Below are 16861 nucleotides of genomic sequence, written 5' to 3'. Positions count from 1 at the left end.
GGGGTTTATGGGGTTTGAGGGGGTTTATAGGGTTTGTGGGGGTTATGGGGTTTGGGGGGGTTATGGGGTGGGGTCTGTTGGACCCCCCCCATTTATGAGCCCCCCCCCCACAGACACTGGGACCCCCCCGATCAATGAGACCCCCCCACCTTTCCGCCCCCCCCCCAAATCTATTGGACCCCCCCCCATTTCTGAGAGCCCCCCCATAGACCCATGGGAAACCCCAAATCAATGGGACCCCCCCACCTATGGGCCCCCCCCCCATTTATGGGACCCCCCGCATTTATGGCCCCCCCCCATCTATTGGACCCCCCCATTTATGAGACCCCCCCCCCCATTTCTGACCCCCCCCCGAATTGGGAACCCCCCAATCAATGGGACGCCCCCCCATCTACGCCCCCCCCCCCCACCATTTATGGGACCCCCCCATCTATTGCCCCCCCCCCCCCATTTATGCCCCCCCATTTATGAGACCCCCCCCGCATAGACACACGGGACCCCCCCACCTAAGCCCCCCCCCCATCTATGGGACCCCCCCCCATTTAAGAGACCCCACCCCACAGACGCACGGGACCCCCCCCTCCCAAGCCCCCCCCCATCTATTGCCCCCCCCCCACTTATGGCCCCCCCCATTTATGAGACCCCCCCCACCTAAGCCCCCCCCCCCCATTTATGGGACCCCCCCCATTTATAGGACCTCCCCCATCTATTGCCCCCCCCACCTAAGCCCCCCCCCCCATTTAAGAGACCCCCCCCCCCACAGACGCACGTGACCCCCCCCTCCTGAACCCCCCCCATTTATGTCCCCCCCCCCCATTTACGGGACCCCCCCCCATTTCTACCCCCCCCATAGACGCACAGCCCCCCCCCACCCACGACCCCCCCCCCCCCCCCCTCCATCCACCTCCGATTCGCCACCATTCTTTATTTCGGGGGGGGGTCGACGCCCCCCGCCAGGCGCCTCGTTCCCTCCTCGTTAAAATTCACCAGGCGCCACCCGAACCGCCCCCCCCCCGGTAAAACCGCCCCCCCCAGAGCCCCCAACGCCCCCCACGACCCCCCCCCGGGCCCCCCCACGTGCATCCGCAGCTCCCTGCAGCCCCGGGCCCAGGCGGCCTGTGAAAAAACGGGGGGGGGGGCGTGGGGGGGGGCGTCAATGATCTCAACACCCCCCCCCCCACGAAGCCCCCCCCCCCCAAAAAAATCCCCCCCCATCAACATGGGACCCCCCCCCCCAAATCCATCCTTCCCCCCCCCCCCCAATTCCGGACATCCCCCCCCAACCCCCCCCAATTCCACTGCTGAACCCCCCCCCAAAATCCCCCCCCCCCAATCACCATAGGACCCCCCCCCCGCAGGACCCCCCCAACTCCCCCCCGAGCTCCAACCCCCCCAGATCCCCTTTAACCCCCCCCAGTTCCCCCCCCCCATAAAAAATCCCCCCTACCCCCCCCATGGACCCCATACCCCCTTAATGTCCCCCCCCAAAAAGACCCCCCCAATTTATTCCCCCCCCCCAAAGTTCCCCCCCACCCCAATTTATTCCCCCCCCCTCAAACCCCCCCCAAAATCCCCCATCCTCATAGGACCCCCCCCATGCCCCCCCCCAATTCCATTCCTGGACCCCCCCCCCAAATAACGCCCCCCCCCACCTCCCAATACCCCCCCAAAATGCCCCGCCCCCCAGGACCCCCCCCTCAAAACGACCCCCCCAAAAAAGGGACCCCCCCCCAACCCCCCCGAGCTCCACCCCCCCCCAAAGCCCCCCTTTAACCCCCCCAGTTCCCCCCCCCATAAAAAATCCCTTCTACTCCCCCCCCCCCGCCATGGACCCCAAACCCCCCAATGCCCCCCCCCCAAACCCCCCCCCAATTTATTCCTCCCCCCCCCCAAAAAAAATCCCCTCTACCCCCCCCCTTCAATACCCCCCCCACAAAAAGACCCCCCCCCAATTTATTCCCCCCCCCCCTCAACCCCCCCCAAAATTCCACTCCTGGACCCCCCCACCCCCCCCACCTTCCCAATTCTCCCCCCCCCACCGAAAAATGCCCCCCCCCAAAAGAACCCCCCCCCCCGTGGACCCCCATACCTCCCCCCGATGCCCCCCCCCCAAAAGCCCCCCCCCCAATTTATTTACCCCCCCCCCACCTTGGCTGCTTCCTCCATCAGACGCCGGCCCAATTTCAGCCCTGGGGGGGGGGGGAAGATTTTATTTGGGGGGGGGTCCTTTATTTTGGGGGGGGTCTTTTGGAGTGGGGGGGGTCCTTATGGGGGGGCGTCCTTGGGGGGAGGGGGGTCCTTTAGGGGACTTTTGGGGGGGGTCCTTTTGGTGGGGGGGTCCTTATAGGGGGGGGGGGTCCTTTTTTTGGGGGTGGGGTCTTTTGGAATGGGGGGGGGTCCTTTTTTGGGGGGGTTCCTTTGAGGTGGGGGGCTCCTTTTGGGGGGGGTCCTTTGGGGGGCTTTTTTGGGGAGGTCCTTATATGGGGGGGGGGTCTTTTGGAGTGGGGGGGTCCTTTTGAGGGGGGGGGTGTCCTTGGGGGGAGGGGGGGGTCTTTCGGGGGGGGTCCTTATATGGGGTGGGGGTTCTTTTGGAGTGGGGGGGGGGTCCTGATATGGGGGGTGCCCTTTTTGGGGGGGGGTCGTTTGGGGCCCTTTTTTGGGTGGGTCCTTATATTGGGGAGGGGGTCTTTTGGAGTGGGGGGGGGAGGGGCTTCCTTGGGGGGGGGGAGGGGAGGGGGGGGTATTTTCTCACGGCGGAATGGCGGCCGCACGTAGAGGTTGTCCATGTAAAGCGTCGCCCCCCCCCGCGCGCTGTAGGTGAACACGGACAGCACGTAACCCGCCAGCGGCTGCCCTGGGGGGGGGGGGGGGGGGATCCTCGTGAAAACGTGCCAAACCCTCGTGCAAATCCCCGTGCAAATGGGCACGGCTGCGTGCAACCCCCCCCTCCCCCCCCCCCACACACACACATCTCTATGTGACCCGACCCCCCCCCCCCCGCCGCCACCTCCCCCTGGGGGCTGGGAAAATCCTCGTGTAAACGTGCAGACCCTCGTGCAAATCCTCGTGCAAATTGCACGTCCGTGTGCGACCCCCCCCCACACACACGCACACAGCTCTATGTGCAAACCCCCACCACCACCTCGCCCTGGGGGCAGGGAGAGTCCTCGTGCAAGCGTGCAAATCCTCGTGTGAATCCTCGTGCAAATTGCACATCCGCGTGCAAACCCCCCCCTTGCACACGCAAACCTCTGTGTGTAACCCCCCCCCACACACACCTCACCCTGGGGGGAGGGAGAATCCTCGTGCAAATCCTCGTGCAAATGTGCACTGCCACGTGCAAAACCCCCCCCCCACACAACGACCTCTATGTGTAACCCCCCCCCCCCCCCGCAAATCACCTCCGTGCAAAGGCACCCACAGTCGTGCAAACCCTCGTGCAAACCAGGCTGTAGCACGAATCACCTCCGTGCAAAGCCACCCACCGTCGTGCAAACCCTCGTGCAACGCCCCCCCCCCCCCAACTCACCATCGGGGGGCGCCGTTTCCCCCGGTGGGGGCTCAGCCACGAAGCACTCAAACAGGGGGGGGTCCCCAAAAGCCGCCGCCATCAACACTGGGGGGGGGGCACAAATTTTGCTTCCCCCCCCCCCCAATAAAAACCCAACCCCCCCCCTCAAAAAAGGCCCCAAATTTGGTGCCCCCCCCAAAAAAAACGCCCCGAAAAAAATGGCCGTCAAGTTACGGCCCCCCCCCCCGGAAAAAATTCCATTCAACCCCCCCCCAAAAAAGGTCCAAATTTTTGCCGCCCCCCCAAAAAAAAGGCCCCAATTTTTGCCCCCCCCCCCAAAAAGCCTCAAATTTCACCCCCCCCCAAGAAAACCCAAATTCCTCCCCAAAGGCCCCAATTTTTGCCCCCCCCCAAAAAAAAGACCCCAAATTTTGCCCCCCCCCCAAAAAAAGCCCCCAATTCCCCCCCCCTCCATTCTTATCCCAAAATCAGCCTCAACCCCCCCCCCCCAATAACCCCAAATTGCTCCCAAAAAGGCCCCGAAGTTCGACCCCCCCCCGAAAAAAAGACCCCAAATTTGGCCCCTCCCACCCAAAAATGGCCTCGAATTCCCCCCCCCCCCAAAAAAAGGCCCCAAATTCCCCCCAAAATAAGCCTCAAATTAATGCCCCCCCCCAAAAAAACCCAACTTCCTCCCAAAAGGCCCCAATTTTCGACCCCCCCCCCCCCCAAAAAGGACCCCAAATTTTCGACCCCCCCCCCAAATAAAGCCCCCATTCCCCCCCCCTCACCGTTCTCATCCGTTCTGACCCCCCCCGGCTCCACTCGGTGCAGCACTGCGATCTCCTGGGGGGGGGCATTTTTTTTTGGGGGGGGGGGGTTCATTGGGGGAGGGTCCCAATTAGAGGGGAGTCCAGCCGGGGGGGGTAATGGGGGGGGGGTCTTATTTTGGGGGGGGTCATTTTGGGGGGTCTCGTTGGGGGGGGGCATTTGGGGGGGGTCTCATTGAGGGGGGGTTCTTTTGGGGGGGTTTCAGTGGGGGGGGTCATTTTTGGGGGGGGTCTCATGGGGGGGTTTATTTGGGGGGTGTGAATGAGGGGGGGGTGTTTGGGGGGGGTCTCAGTGGGGGGGGGCATTGGGGGGGGTCTCAATTAGGGGGGTTCATTTTGGGGGGGGTCTCAGTGGGGGGGGCGTTTGGGGGGGTCATTTTGGGGGGGTTTCAATGAGGAGGGGTTAATTTGGGGGGGGGGCTCAGTGGGGGGGGGGCTCCCATTGAAAAGATGGTCTTAAAAAGGGGGGGGGGGACCCCCAATACTCCTTAAGGTCGTCCCGCAAAATTCCCCGACCGTCTTAAGGTGGTCCGGGGCGGGGGTCCCGTAATTGTTTTAAAAGTAGGGGGGGTCCCAAATCTTTGGGAGTGGGGGGGGGCGGGGGGGTCGCAAATCCGGGGTTGGGGGTCACGGAAACTCAGAGCTGGGGGGGGGGCACGGAATGGGGGGGGGGGGGGGGGTCCCGATGTTTTTAAGGTGGTTCCGCGATGATTGTCGAACCCGACGCCCTTTTTAAGGTGGTCCCACAACCCCGGGGTTGGTTGGTGGGTTTTTTTTTTTTGAGGGGGGGTCCTTCACCCTCCCCCCCCCCGTTAAAAGCTGCCCCCCCCCAGCCTTACCCGCACCAGCTCCATCACAGCCGCGATGTCCCGGGGGCGGCACGGCCGCACCGACCCCCACATGTTGCCCCCCCCCCCCCCAGGATCCCTTCCGCCCTTTAAATGCTGACGCCCCCCCCCCGTTTTTAGCCCCCCCCCTCGGGGTAACCACGCGGAGAGAACAAAGTCCACCCCCCCCCCCCCACGGACCCCCCCTGAAGCGCCACGAGACGCCGCTTTGGGTTAATTATTGCTTTAATTAGGGGAGCGGGGGGGGGTCAATGGAGAGGTGGGGTTTTTTTGGGGGGGGTCGTGAGGTGGGGGAGGGTGGGGGGGTGGGGGATTTGGGGAGGAGGGGGGGGCAATGGGGGGTTTTTTGGGGGGGGGGGTCGTGAGGTGGGGGGTGGTGGGGATTTGGGGGGGGTTGGGGGGGGTCTCATTGAGGGGGGGTCCCATGGGAGGGGTCTCATGGGGGGGGGATTTCATTGAGGGGGAGGGGAGGGGGGGTCTCCGTTGAGGTCTCATGTGGGGGGGTCTCATAGGGGTCCCATAGGGGGGTCCTATGGGTGGGGGGGCGGGGGGGGGCTCATAGGGGGTCTCATGGGGAGGCTTATGGGGGGGGGACATAGGGGGGGGTCTCATGGGGGGGGGTCTCCTAGGGAGTCCCATTGGGGGGCTTATGGGGGGGTCCCATGGGGGGGGGCGTCCCATTGGGGGGGGTGTCTTAAAAGGGCTCCCATGGGGGGCGTTCCATTAAGGGGGGGGGGGGGTTTCCTAGGGGGTCCCATTGGGGCCTTATGGGGGGGGTCTCGTGGGGGGGGTTCCATGATGGGGGGGGTCTCATTGGGGGTCCAATACAGGGGGTCCCATAGGGGGGTCCTATGCGGGGGGTCCCATGGAGGGGTGTCCCACTGGGGGGGGGTCTCTTGGGGGGGGAGGTCTCATAGGGGGTTCCATGGGGGGGGGGGGCGGTTCCATGATGGGGGGGGGTCTCATAGGGGAGGGTCCTGGGGGGGGGGGTCCCACTGCGGGGGGGGTCTAATGGGGAGGGGTCTCATAGGGGGTCCCATGGGGGGGGTTCCATGATGGGAGGGGGAGCTCATAGGGGGGCTTATGAGGGGGGTCCCATAGGGGGGGTCTCAAAGGGGGGGGGGTCTCATAGGGGGTCCGATTGGGCTTCCGTAGGGGGGGTCCCATGGGGAGGGGTCTCATAGGGGGTCCCATAGGGGTTCCTATGGGGGGGGGGTCCCATGGAGGGGTGTCCCACTGGGGGGGTCTCATGGGGTGGGGGTGGGGGGGGGCTCATAGGGGGCTCCATAGGGCGGGTCCCATGGGGGGGGGTCTCATAGGGGGTCCGTTTGGGGGGGTCCCATGGGGGGTCCTATGGGGGGGGTCTCATAGGGAATCCTATAGGGGGGGCCCCATATTGGGGGGTCCCATGGGGGTGGGGGGGTCTCACAGGGGGTCCCATAGGGAGGGTCCCAATGGGCTTCCATAGGGGGGTCCCATGGAGGGGGGGGGTCTCATAGGGGGTCCCACGGGGGGTGCTATGAGGGGGGGGGGGGGCTGGGGTGGGGGTCCGTGCTGGGTGCCCCATGGAGGTGTGGGGAGGGGGGGGGAGGGGGGGAGGTTCCCAGCGGGGATCCCATAGGGGGGGGGAGGGGGGGTCCGTTTTTATGAAGGGGGGGGGAGGGGGGGGGGGTCTTCGAGGGGGGGGGGGGGTTTTCACGGGAAGGGCCGCGGGGGGGGGCGGTGCAGCGCCGCATCCAGGGCGGTTCCGAGCGCCGTGCCGCCCGTCAGAGCCGCGAACGCCCACAGGAAGGCACGGTCCACCACCATGGCCGCGAATCGCCACTCCTCGCGCAGCTGCGGGGTTTGCACGGCGGTTTGCACGACGGTTTGCACGGCGGTGTGCACGGCGGTGTGCACGACAAACACTGCCCGCGCTACGGCTGCTCACGCCACGCTTTGCACGACTGTTGGCACCGTTGTGTGCACTACTGCGTGCACCACGGTTTGCACGAGGGCTGCTTTGCACCACGGCTTTGCACCGCAGCTGCTCGCAATGTGGTTTTTGCACCACGGCTTGCACTGCTGTTTGGTTGCACTGGTGTGAGCACCGCCGCTTGCACGACGGTGTGCGGCACGCTGGGCACCGCTGCTTGCACCACAGCTCACACAGCTGTGTGCACCAAGGTGTGCACGACTGTTTGCACGGGGGGGTGTCACACAGATCACGTGAGGGTCACGGCAGGGGGTTCACGTGGGGGATCACATTGGGGTGACACACGGCCTTGCACGTGCCTTGCACGGGGGGTTGCACGGAGATCACACGGGAGTCACATGGGGGTCACACATGGGGTCACACACGGCCTTGCACGTGCCTTGCACGGGGGGGGGCACACAGAGATCATGTGGGGGACACGTGGGGGTCACTTGGGGGTCACGTGGTGGTGCCACACAGCCTTGCACGCGCCTTGCACGGGGGGTTGCACAGAGATCACATGGGAGTCACGTGGGGGGGACACAGGGGGTCGCGTGAGGTCTTGCACGTGCCTTGCACGGGGGGGTCACACGGAGATCACACAGGGGTCAAGGGGGGGTCACACGAGGCCTTGCACACACCTTGCACGAGGGGGGTCACACGGAGATCACATGGGGGGGTCAGGTGGGGTCACACGAGGGGGTCACTTGGGGCAGAACGGGGTCACGTGGGGTCACACGGGGCCTTGCACGGGGGGGCGTCACATGGATTTCACATGGGGGGGTCACATGGGGGGGTCACACGAGGCCTTGCACGCTCCTTGCACGGGAATGGTCGCATCGAGATCACGTGGGGAGGGGGAGGAGTCACGGGGGGGGTCACACCGGACTCACATGGGGTCAAACGCGGGGGGGGGCACACGGGGGAGGCTTGCACGCTCCTTGCACGCTCCTTGCACGCTCACCTCGTCGTGCTCGCGCTGCTCACGGAGGCTCCGTGCGATGAAAGCGACGGCGGCGGCGGCGGAGCGAAGCTCGGGGGGGAGGGGGGGGGGAGAAGGGGAAGAGTTGGGGGGGGGTCCCAAAATCGGGGGGGGGGGGCGACGGAGGAAATATTCGTCCCCTCCGCGGGTGGGGGGGGGGAGGGGGGAAAACGGGGGGTGGGAGGGGGGGGAGGGGGGGGTGGGGGAGGGGCGGCGGAGGCCCAGGAGGGGGGGGAGGCGTTGCAGGAACAGCTGGGGGGGGGGAGGGGGGGGGGCGTTCAAATGGGGGCTGGGACCCCCTCCCCCCTTTAGCACTGCATCGCTGAGAACGGTCCTCGTGCAACGCCCTCGTGCAAACCATCACACCACGCCCTTGTGCGCCACCAGCCCCCGTGCAACACCAGTGCCACGCCACCCCAAACCCTCGTGCGACACCGCAACACCCCCGGTGCCTCGTGCACCACCAGACCTCGTGCGACACTGTGAAATCCCCAACCCCACGTGCAACACCCTCATGCACCCCCCGCCCCTTTGTGCACCTCCAACCCCCTCATGTGCCTCTCACCTCCCAACCCCTTGTGCAACACCCTCGTGTAACACCACGGGACCAACCCTCGTGCATCCCCAAGCCCTTGTGCATCACCAGCCCTCGTGCAACACCACAAACCCCCAACCTCTCATGCCATCCCAACTCTCGTGCACTGTGAACCCTCGCGCAACACCAGACCTCGTGCACCCTCAACCCCCAACCCCTCGTGCAAAACACCAACCCCTTGTGCACCCTCAACCCCCCAATCCCTCGCGCACCACCACCCCTCGTGCAACAACTTGAACCCCCCAACCCTCATGCACCACCAACCCCCGTGCAACACCACGACCCCCCCCAACCCTCCTGCACCCCCAACCCACGTGCAACCCCCCTTCCGTCCCCCCCCCAGCTCACCGTGCGCAGCCCCTGCGGCATGCGGTGCGTGGCGGGCACACGATGGTGCACGTTGAGCACCCCGACGCTGAGCGTGACGCTGAGTGTGAGCAGCACCAGGGCCCCCGTGAGGTAACGGCCGATGAGCGGCACGGCCAGCGAGGTGGCGGGCACTTTGTCGGCCAGCAGCAGCAGGAAAACCGTCAGCGTCAGTAGTGCAAAGAGTGACAGCGTCATCTTCTCGCCTGCGGGCGTGCAAGGAGAGTGTGAGCGCCCTCGTGCGAGGGGTTGGGATTGTGGGAGGGGGCGGGCGGGCGGCGCTTGTGCGAAATGCTGTGTCTGTGCGGTGGTCTGTGAGGTGTTGTGCAAGGCATCGTGCGAAGCGGCCAGGCACTTGTGAGTGTCCTCGTGCAAGGTTCGGTCCTTGTGCAAGGGGTTGGTTGCATGCAAGGGGGTGGGCAGCACTTGTGTGAAATGCTGCGTCTGTGCGATGACTTGTGATGCGTTATGCCAGGCCTCGTGCAAAGCGGCCGGGCAGTCGTGAGCACACTAGTGCAAGAGTCGATCATTGTGCAAGGGGTTGGACGCGTGCAAGGAGTTGGGCGGTGCCCTGTGATGCGTTGTGCAAGGCCTCGTGCAAAGCAGCCAGGTGCTTGTGAGCACACTTGTGACAGCCATTCGTACCAACCTCAGCTCTTACACTCCTCGTGCAAAGCCCCTCTTGTGAATCACCCCCCTCGTGCACCAGCCCCTCGTGCAAAGCCCTCGTGCACTCACCAGCGTCAGGGGGGAGGTAGAAGGTGCTGACGGCCAGCATGGTGAGCAGCACGGAGGGCACGAGGACGTTGATGATGTAGAAGAGCGGCTTGCGGCGGATGATGAGGATGAAGGTGACGTCCTCGTGCAAACCCTCGTGCTGCAGCGCCGCGCCGTGCACGATTTCCCACTGCCCGTTCTCTGCGGGGCGGACGGAGGCGTGCTTGTGAGGCACCATCGTGTGCAAGGCCGCGTGCAACGCTGTTTTTGTGCCAGGCCTCGTGCAAAGGGATGCCCTCACGCAGTGCACTTTTAGTGCAAGGACTCGTGCTATGGGTTATCCTTGTGCAAAGGGTGTGCTGCACATCCCCGTGCGAACATCATCGTGCAAAAGTCCTAGTGCAGATTGCCCCTGTTCAAATCTCCTCGTGCAATTATTGGAGGGCAGATGTGCAAATGTTTTCGTGCGAAACTCCTTGTGCAAAAGTCCTGGTGCCCTCATGCAAACGGCTGCGTGCAAAACTCATTGTGCAAGTGGCCCAGTAGAAATTCCCTTGTTCTAACTGCTCCTTGTGCAAATTTCCTCGTGCAAAACCCCCTCACGCAATCCCTTCGTCCAAAACCCCTCTCGAGCAAAACCCCCTCGTGTAACGCCCCCGTGCAACCCATTCTCATGCAAATCCCCCCGTGCAAAACCCCCCGTGCGAACCCTCTCGTGCAAACACATCCTTGTGCAAATATCCTCGTGCAAAACCCCCACGTGCAGAACCCTTCACCCAACCCTTTGTGCAACACATCCTCGTGCAAAGCCCACTGCAAACCCCTGTCGTGCAAATTTCCTCGTGCAAGACCCCCCACGTGCAAAGCCCTTTGTCCAACCTATCCTCGTGCAATCGCCCGTCCAAACCCCCCTCGTGCAAGACCCCCCTCGTGCAAAACCCTCCATCCAAACCCCCTTCTCGTGCAACGCCTCCCTCTCAACCCATCCTCGTGCAAACCCCTCCCTCGTGCAAACCCCTCCCTCGTGCAACCCCCCCTGGTGCAACGGCTCACCCCGGAAGTCGCGCTGCAGCTCCAGGCGCCCCCCGCCCCCCCCGCCCCCCCCCCGCAGCCGCAGCCGCAGCTCCGCAGAGCCGGGAGCCAAGGAGAGGAAACGCAGCGAGCAGTTCTGCCAATCGAACGGGAAGTGCGAGACCTGTGTAATTAGCGCTAATTAGTTAATTGGGGGCTGAATGGACGGGGGCGGTTCTGCCAATCGAACGGGAAGTGCGAGACCTGTGTAATTAGCGCTAATTAGTTAATTGGGGGCTGAATGGACGGGGGCGGTTCTGCCAATCGAACGGGAAGTGCGAGACCTGTGTGATTAGCGCTAATTAGTTAATTGGGGGCTGGATGGACGGGGGCGGTTCTGCCAATCGAACGGGAAGTGCGAGACCTGTGTGATTAGCGCTAATTAGTTAATTGGGGGCTGAACGGACGGGGGCGGTTCTGCCAATCGAACGGGAAGTGCGAGACCTGTGTAATTAGCGCTAATTAGTTAATTGGGGGCTGAACGGACGGGGGCGGTTCTGCCAATCGAACGGGAAGTGCGAGACCTGTGTAATTAGCGCTAATTAGTTAACTGGGGGCTGAATGGACGGGGGCGGTTCTGCCAATCGAACGGGAAGTGCGAGACCTGTGTGATTAGCGCTAATTAGTTAATTGGGGGCTGAACGGACGGGGGCGGTTCTGCCAATCGAACGGGAAGTGCGAGACCTGTGTAATTAGCGCTAATTAGTTAACTGGGGGCTGAATGGACGGGGGCGGTTCTGCCAATCGAACGGGAAGTGCGAGACCTGTGTAATTAGCGCTAATTAGTTAATTGGGGGCTGAATGGACGGGGGCGCCTCAAACCCCCCTGGGACCCCCCCCCACTGCCCCCCCAAACCCCGCCAGCCCCTCCAGACCCCCCAGGAGCCCCAAAACCCCCCAGGAGCCCCCGCCCAAATCACATCAGACCCCCCCCAAACATCCCCCAGACCCCCCAAACCCCCCAGGACCCCCAGCATCCCCATACCCCCCCCAGCCCCCCCCCCCAAACCCCTCAGATCCCCCCAAATCGTCTCAGACTCCCCGCAGACCCCCCCAGGACCCCCAGCCCTTTATCCACATAAAGTAACCCCCCAGGACCCCCCCCCCAAAACCCCTCCCACTTCAAGACCCCCCCCAACCCCCAACCCAACCCCAAGGACCCCCCAGGAGCCCCCCCCAAGACCCCTCCCACTTCAAGACCCCCCCAGAACCCCCTCAAAGACCCCCCCCCCCCAACTCCTGACCCACCCCCAAAGACCCCCAACACCCCCCCGAGACCCCCCCCAACCCCTCAGATCCCCGCAGACCCCCCCAGGACCCCCAGTCCTTTATCCACACCCAGTGACCCCCCAGGACCCCCCCCCAAAACCCCTCCCACCTCAAGACCCCCCCCAACCCCCAACCCAACCCCAAGGACCCCCCAGGAGCCCCCCCCAAGACCCCTCCCACTTCAAGACCCCCCCAGAACCCCCTCAAAGACCCCCCCCCCAACCCCTGACCCACACCCAAAGACCCCCAATCCCCCCCCGAGACCCCCCCCAACCCCAGCATCCCCGCAGACCCCCCCAGGACCCCCAGTCCTTTATCCACACCCAGTGACCCCCCAGGACCCCCCCAAAACCCCTCCCACTTCAAGACCCCCCCAGAACCCCCTCAAAGACCCCCCCCCCAACCCCTGACCCACCCCCAAAGACCCCCAACGCCCCCCCCCCCCCGAGACCCCCCCCCCTGACCCGTATGGGGCAGCGGCTGCGATACAGGGCGGGGGGCTTCCAGCTCACGGTGCCGTTGGGGCTGAGCGCCGCCCACCCCTCCAAAGCCACCCCGAATTCACCGTCGTTACTGCAGGGGGGGGGCAAAGGGGGGGGGGCATGAAGAGGGAGACCCCTCCCCAATTAACCCCCCCCCCCCCAAATCCTCCGATAAAATCCCCCCTCCCACCCCATAACCCACCCCAAATCCCACCCCGCTCACACCAACCCCCCCCCCCGCCCAGATCCCCAACCCCCCCCCCAGATCCCCTTCAAGACCCCCCCCCAGACCCCAACCCCCCGCCGAGATCCCCTTCAGGACCCCCCCCCAACACATAGACCCCCAACCCCCCCCCAGCACCCCAGCCCCCCCCAGACCCCCTTCAGGACCCCCCCCACCAACTGACCCCCCCCCTACCCCCCCAGGACCCCTCCCACCTCAAGACCCCCCCAGGACCCCCTTATGGACCCCCCCAACCCCTAACCCACCCCCAAAGACCCCCAGGACCCCCCCAGGACCCCCCCAACCCTTTACCCACACCCAGTGACCCCCCCCCCAAAACCCCTCCCACCTAAAGACGCCCCCCCCGGAACCTCCTCAAGACCCCCCCAGGACAGCCCTCGGTGCCCCCCCCAGCCCCTAACCCCCCCCCAGGGACCCCCAGGAACCCCCCCCCCAGGACTCAAACACCTCTAAGACCCCCCAGAACCCCCCCCCAAAACCCCTCCCAATCTCAAGGACCCCCTCAAGGACCCCCCCAACCCCTAACCCACCCCCAAAGACCCCCAGGACCCCCCCAGGACCCCCCCAACCCTTTACCCACACCCACTGACCCCCCCAAGACCCCCCCCCCAAAACCCCTCCCACCTCAAGACCCCCCCCCCCGGAACCCCCTCAAGACCCCCCCAGGACAGCCCTCAGTGCCCCCCCCAGCCCCTAACCCCCCCCCAGGGACCCCCAGGAACCCCCCCCCCAGGACTCAAACACCTCTAAGACCCCCCAGAACCCCCCCCCAAAACCCCTCCCAATCTCAAGGACCCCCTCAAGGACCCCCCCAACCCCTAACCCACCCCCAAAGACCCCCAGGACCCCCCCAGGACCCCCCCAACCCTTTACCCACACCCACTGACCCCCCCAAGACCCCCCCCCCAAAACCCCTCCCACCTCAAGACCCCCCCCCCCGGAACCCCCTCAAGACCCCCCCAGGACAGCCCTCAGTGCCCCCCCCAGCCCCTAACCCCCCCCCAGGGACCCCCAGGAACCCCCCCCCCAGGACTCAAACACCTCTAAGACCCCCCCCAGGCCCCCCCCAGACCCCCCCCACGACCCCCCCCGTACTTATTGTCCAGCCCGATGTCGGGCAGCCACAGCCGCGACGCAGCCACGCGAAGCCCCCCCAGCCCCCCGTAATCGCGGGGGTCCCACTGCAGCCGGGGGTCCCACCAGCTCTGCGGGGAGGGGGGAGAACAATGGGACCCCCCCCCACATAGAGCCCCCCCATAGACCCCCCCCAATCCTTCGGGATCTCCCCCATAAAGACCCCCCCCCCCCCATACAGCCCCATAGAGACCCCCCCATAGAGACCCCCCCATAGAGACCCCCCATAGAGACCCCCCCCATACAGCCCCATAGAGACCCCCCCATAGAGACCCCCTCATAGAGACCCCCCCCATACAGCCCCATAGAGACCCCCCCCCATAGAGACCCCCCCACAGAGGCCCCCCCATACAGCCCCATAGAGACCCCCCCCCCATAGAGACCCCCCCATAGAGACCCCCCCCATAGTGACCCATAGAGACCCCCTCCAACCCCCCCCATAGAGACCCCCCCCAAACAGCCCCATAGAGACCCCCCCCCATAGAAACCCCCCCATAGAGACCCCCCCCCCATAAAGACCCCCCCTATAAGAACAGCCCCCCATAGACCCCCCATCCTTTAGCCCCCCCCCCAATAAAGACGCCCCCCCCCACCAGATCGAGGTACACTTTGGTGGTCAGCTCCTCGTTCTTCTCATCCTGGGGGGGGGACAACAGACATTGAGACCCCCCCCCAGTTTACCCCCAGGCCCCCCCCCCGCAGGACCCCCCCAATTCCCCCCCATTTAACCCCCATTTCCCACCAGGACCCCCCCCCCCCAATTCCCCTCCATTCTCTCTCAGCCCCCCCCCCCCAACTCAATACCTCAACCCCCAGGACCCCCCCCCCCCAGTCCCCCTCCAAACCCCCCCAGCCCCCCCCAGGACCCCCATTTCCCCCACCCAAACCCCCCCAGCCCCCCCCAGGACCCCCATTTCCCCCACCCAAACCCCCCCAGCCCCCCCCAGGACCCCCATTCCCCCCCAACTGCCCCCCATTTCCCCCCCAATCCCCCTTTCCTCCCATTTCCCCCTCCATCCCCCCTCAGGACCCCCCCTCAATTCCCCTCTAATCACTCCCGACCCCCCCATTTCCCCCCCCAACCCCCAATTCCCCCCCAGTTCCCCCCCAGGACCCCCATTCCACCCCCCCAACACCCCAGTCCCCCCAAATCCCCCCCAGGACCCCCCCAGGACCCCCATTTCCCCCCCCAATGCCCCATTTCCCACTCCATCCCCCCTCAGGACCCCCCCCCAATTCCCCTTTAATCACTCCCGACCCCCCCAGACCCCCCCGGACCCCCCCCAACCCCCAATTCCCCCCAATTCCCTCCCCCAGCCCCCCAATTCCCCACAATACCCCCCCATTTCCCCCCCCCAGGACCCCCATTTCCCCCCATTTTCCCCTCCATCCCCCCTCAGGACCCCCCCCCAACTCCCCCCTAATCACTCCCGACCCCCCCCCAAGCCCCCATCTCCCCCCCCAGACCCCAATTCCCCCCCAATTCCCCCCCCAGGACCCCCATTTCCCCCCCCCCAACCCCTCTAATTCCCCACAATACCCCCCCAAATCCCCCCCAGACCCCCATTTCCCCCCATTTCCCCCTCAATCCCCCCTCAGGACCCCCCCCCAATTCCCCTCTAATCACTCCCGACCCCCCCTCAACCCCCCATTTCCCCCCCCCCAAGCCCCAATTCCCCCCCCCAGCCCCCCATTTCCCCACAATACCCCCCCACTTCCCCCCCCAGACCCCCATTTCCCCCCATTTCCCCCTCCATCCCCCCGCAGGACCCCCCCCAATTCCCCTCTAACCACCCCCCCGCCCCCCCCCGCACCAGGCTGACGAGCTGCGCGAGGCTCAGCCCCACTCTCACTTCCACGCGGTCCCGTGGGGTGGGGGCGGGGCGGACCCCCGCGTGGTACCGCAGCATCAGAGCCTGCAGGAGCCGCTCGGCGGGGGGGGGGGCGTCTGGGGGGGGGGGGGAAACACGGGTGGGGGGGGGGGGCGCACAGGGGTCAGCCATAGAGGGAGGCATTGGGTGATATGGGGGGGGGGGGCACACGGGGGGGGTGAGAATGGGGGTTGGGGTCTCGCGTGGGGGGGGGAACAGGGGTCGTTGTCAAAAGGGGGGGGGCAGGGGGGGTCGGGGTCTCGCGTGGGAGGGGGGACACGCGTGGGGGGGCACAAAGTGTCTCTGGTGGGGGGGGAAATGGGGGTCGTTGGGGGGGGGGGCACAAAGAGTCCAACCGTTCCCCATAGGGGGAAGATATGGGGGGTATATTGGGGGGGGGTCGAGGAGGGGGGGGCGGTGGGGGTCGGGGTCTCCCGTGGGGGGGGGGTCACGCGTGGGGGGGGTCGTACCGGCTGCGCTGCTGAGGGAGCAGAGGAGGAGGAGGAGGAGGAGAGCGGGTCCGTGGGCCGCCATTGTCCGAGGGGACACGGGGGGGGGGGCGTGGGGGGGGTCTGGGGGGGGGGGGGTAAAGGGTTTGGGGGGGGGGAGGGGCGAGGCCACCTGCTCCGGATGTGGGGGGGGGAGGGGGGGGAACAGCTGAGAGTGAACGGCCCCCCCCCCGTGTAAGGGGGGGGAGGGGTGGGGGTGGGAATCGGGGGGGGGGCTGAGGGGGGGGGCACCTCAGCCCCATCGCTGCCCTATAGCTGAGTGCTGGGCCCTACAATTCCCCCCCCCCAGCCCTATAACTGCCCCCCCAGCCCCATAATTGCCTCCTATCTGACCCCCCAACCCCATAACTGCCCCCCAGCCCCACATCTGCCCTTTATCTGCCCCCCCAGCCCCATAACTGCTCCTATATCTGCCCCCCAGCCCCATAACTGCCCCTATAACTGCCTCCCCCAGCCCTATAGTTGCCCCCCCCAGCCC

At 65.7% G+C, this 16861-nt stretch overlaps 2 protein-coding genes across 2 annotated transcripts; both read right to left on the bottom strand.

Annotated features, from left to right (window-relative positions):
- Nucleotides 1–924: 924 nt before the first annotated feature.
- On the bottom strand, nucleotides 925–5243 carry LOC149913620 (thialysine N-epsilon-acetyltransferase-like). The gene is made up of 6 exons (XM_090129356.1): nucleotides 5181–5243; nucleotides 4303–4357; nucleotides 3530–3616; nucleotides 2753–2854; nucleotides 2149–2189; nucleotides 925–1116 (listed from the first exon to the last, which is right to left on the bottom strand). Exons 1-6 carry the CDS (start codon nucleotides 5241–5243, stop codon nucleotides 925–927), a joined length of 540 nt encoding a protein of 179 aa, XP_089985482.1.
- A 1634-nt stretch (nucleotides 5244–6877) lies between these two features.
- CHRNB1 (cholinergic receptor nicotinic beta 1 subunit) lies at nucleotides 6878–16415 on the bottom strand. Its single transcript, XM_090129366.1, has 9 exons — nucleotides 16345–16415; nucleotides 15818–15951; nucleotides 14597–14641; nucleotides 13965–14074; nucleotides 12608–12716; nucleotides 10857–10998; nucleotides 9825–10004; nucleotides 9069–9292; nucleotides 6878–7025 (listed from the first exon to the last, which is right to left on the bottom strand). The coding sequence occupies exons 1-9, from the start codon at nucleotides 16406–16408 to the stop codon at nucleotides 6885–6887; spliced, it is 1149 nt and encodes a 382-aa protein (XP_089985492.1). The 5' UTR covers nucleotides 16409–16415; the 3' UTR covers nucleotides 6878–6884.
- Between the last annotated feature and the right edge of the window lie 446 nt (nucleotides 16416–16861).

The sequence above is a fragment of the Phasianus colchicus genome, chromosome 36 (genome assembly GCF_987193195.1).
Source record: "Phasianus colchicus chromosome 36, bPhaCol1.hap1.1, whole genome shotgun sequence".
Taxonomy (NCBI): Eukaryota; Metazoa; Chordata; class Aves; order Galliformes; family Phasianidae; genus Phasianus; species Phasianus colchicus.
The sequence above is the reverse complement of the archived record's forward strand: the minus strand, read 5'-3'. Positions and strand labels throughout refer to the sequence as shown.

Bases quoted from the DNA above. Each gene is read 5' to 3' on its own strand.
- LOC149913620 (XM_090129356.1), bottom strand. From the start codon at position 5,243: ATGTGGGGGTCGGTGCGGCCGTGCCGCCCCCGGGACATCGCGGCTGTG. The intron at 4,358-5,180 runs GTAAGGCTGGGG...GCCCCCCCCCAG, and splicing joins CTGTGATGGAGCTGGTGCGG to GAGATCGCAGTGCTGCACCG. The intron at 2,190-2,752 runs GTGAGAAAATAC...CCCCCCCCCCAG, and splicing joins CGTGCGGCCGCCATTCCGCC to GGCTGAAATTGGGCCGGCGT.
- CHRNB1 (XM_090129366.1), bottom strand. From the start codon at position 16,408: ATGGCGGCCCACGGACCCGCTCTCCTCCTCCTCCTCCTCCTCTGCTCC. The intron at 15,952-16,344 runs GTACGACCCCCC...CCCCCCCCCCAG, and splicing joins CTCCCTCAGCAGCGCAGCCG to ACGCCCCCCCCCCCGCCGAG. The intron at 10,005-10,856 runs GTGAGCCGTTGC...TCCGCCCCGCAG, and splicing joins GCTGCAGCGCGACTTCCGGG to AGAACGGGCAGTGGGAAATC.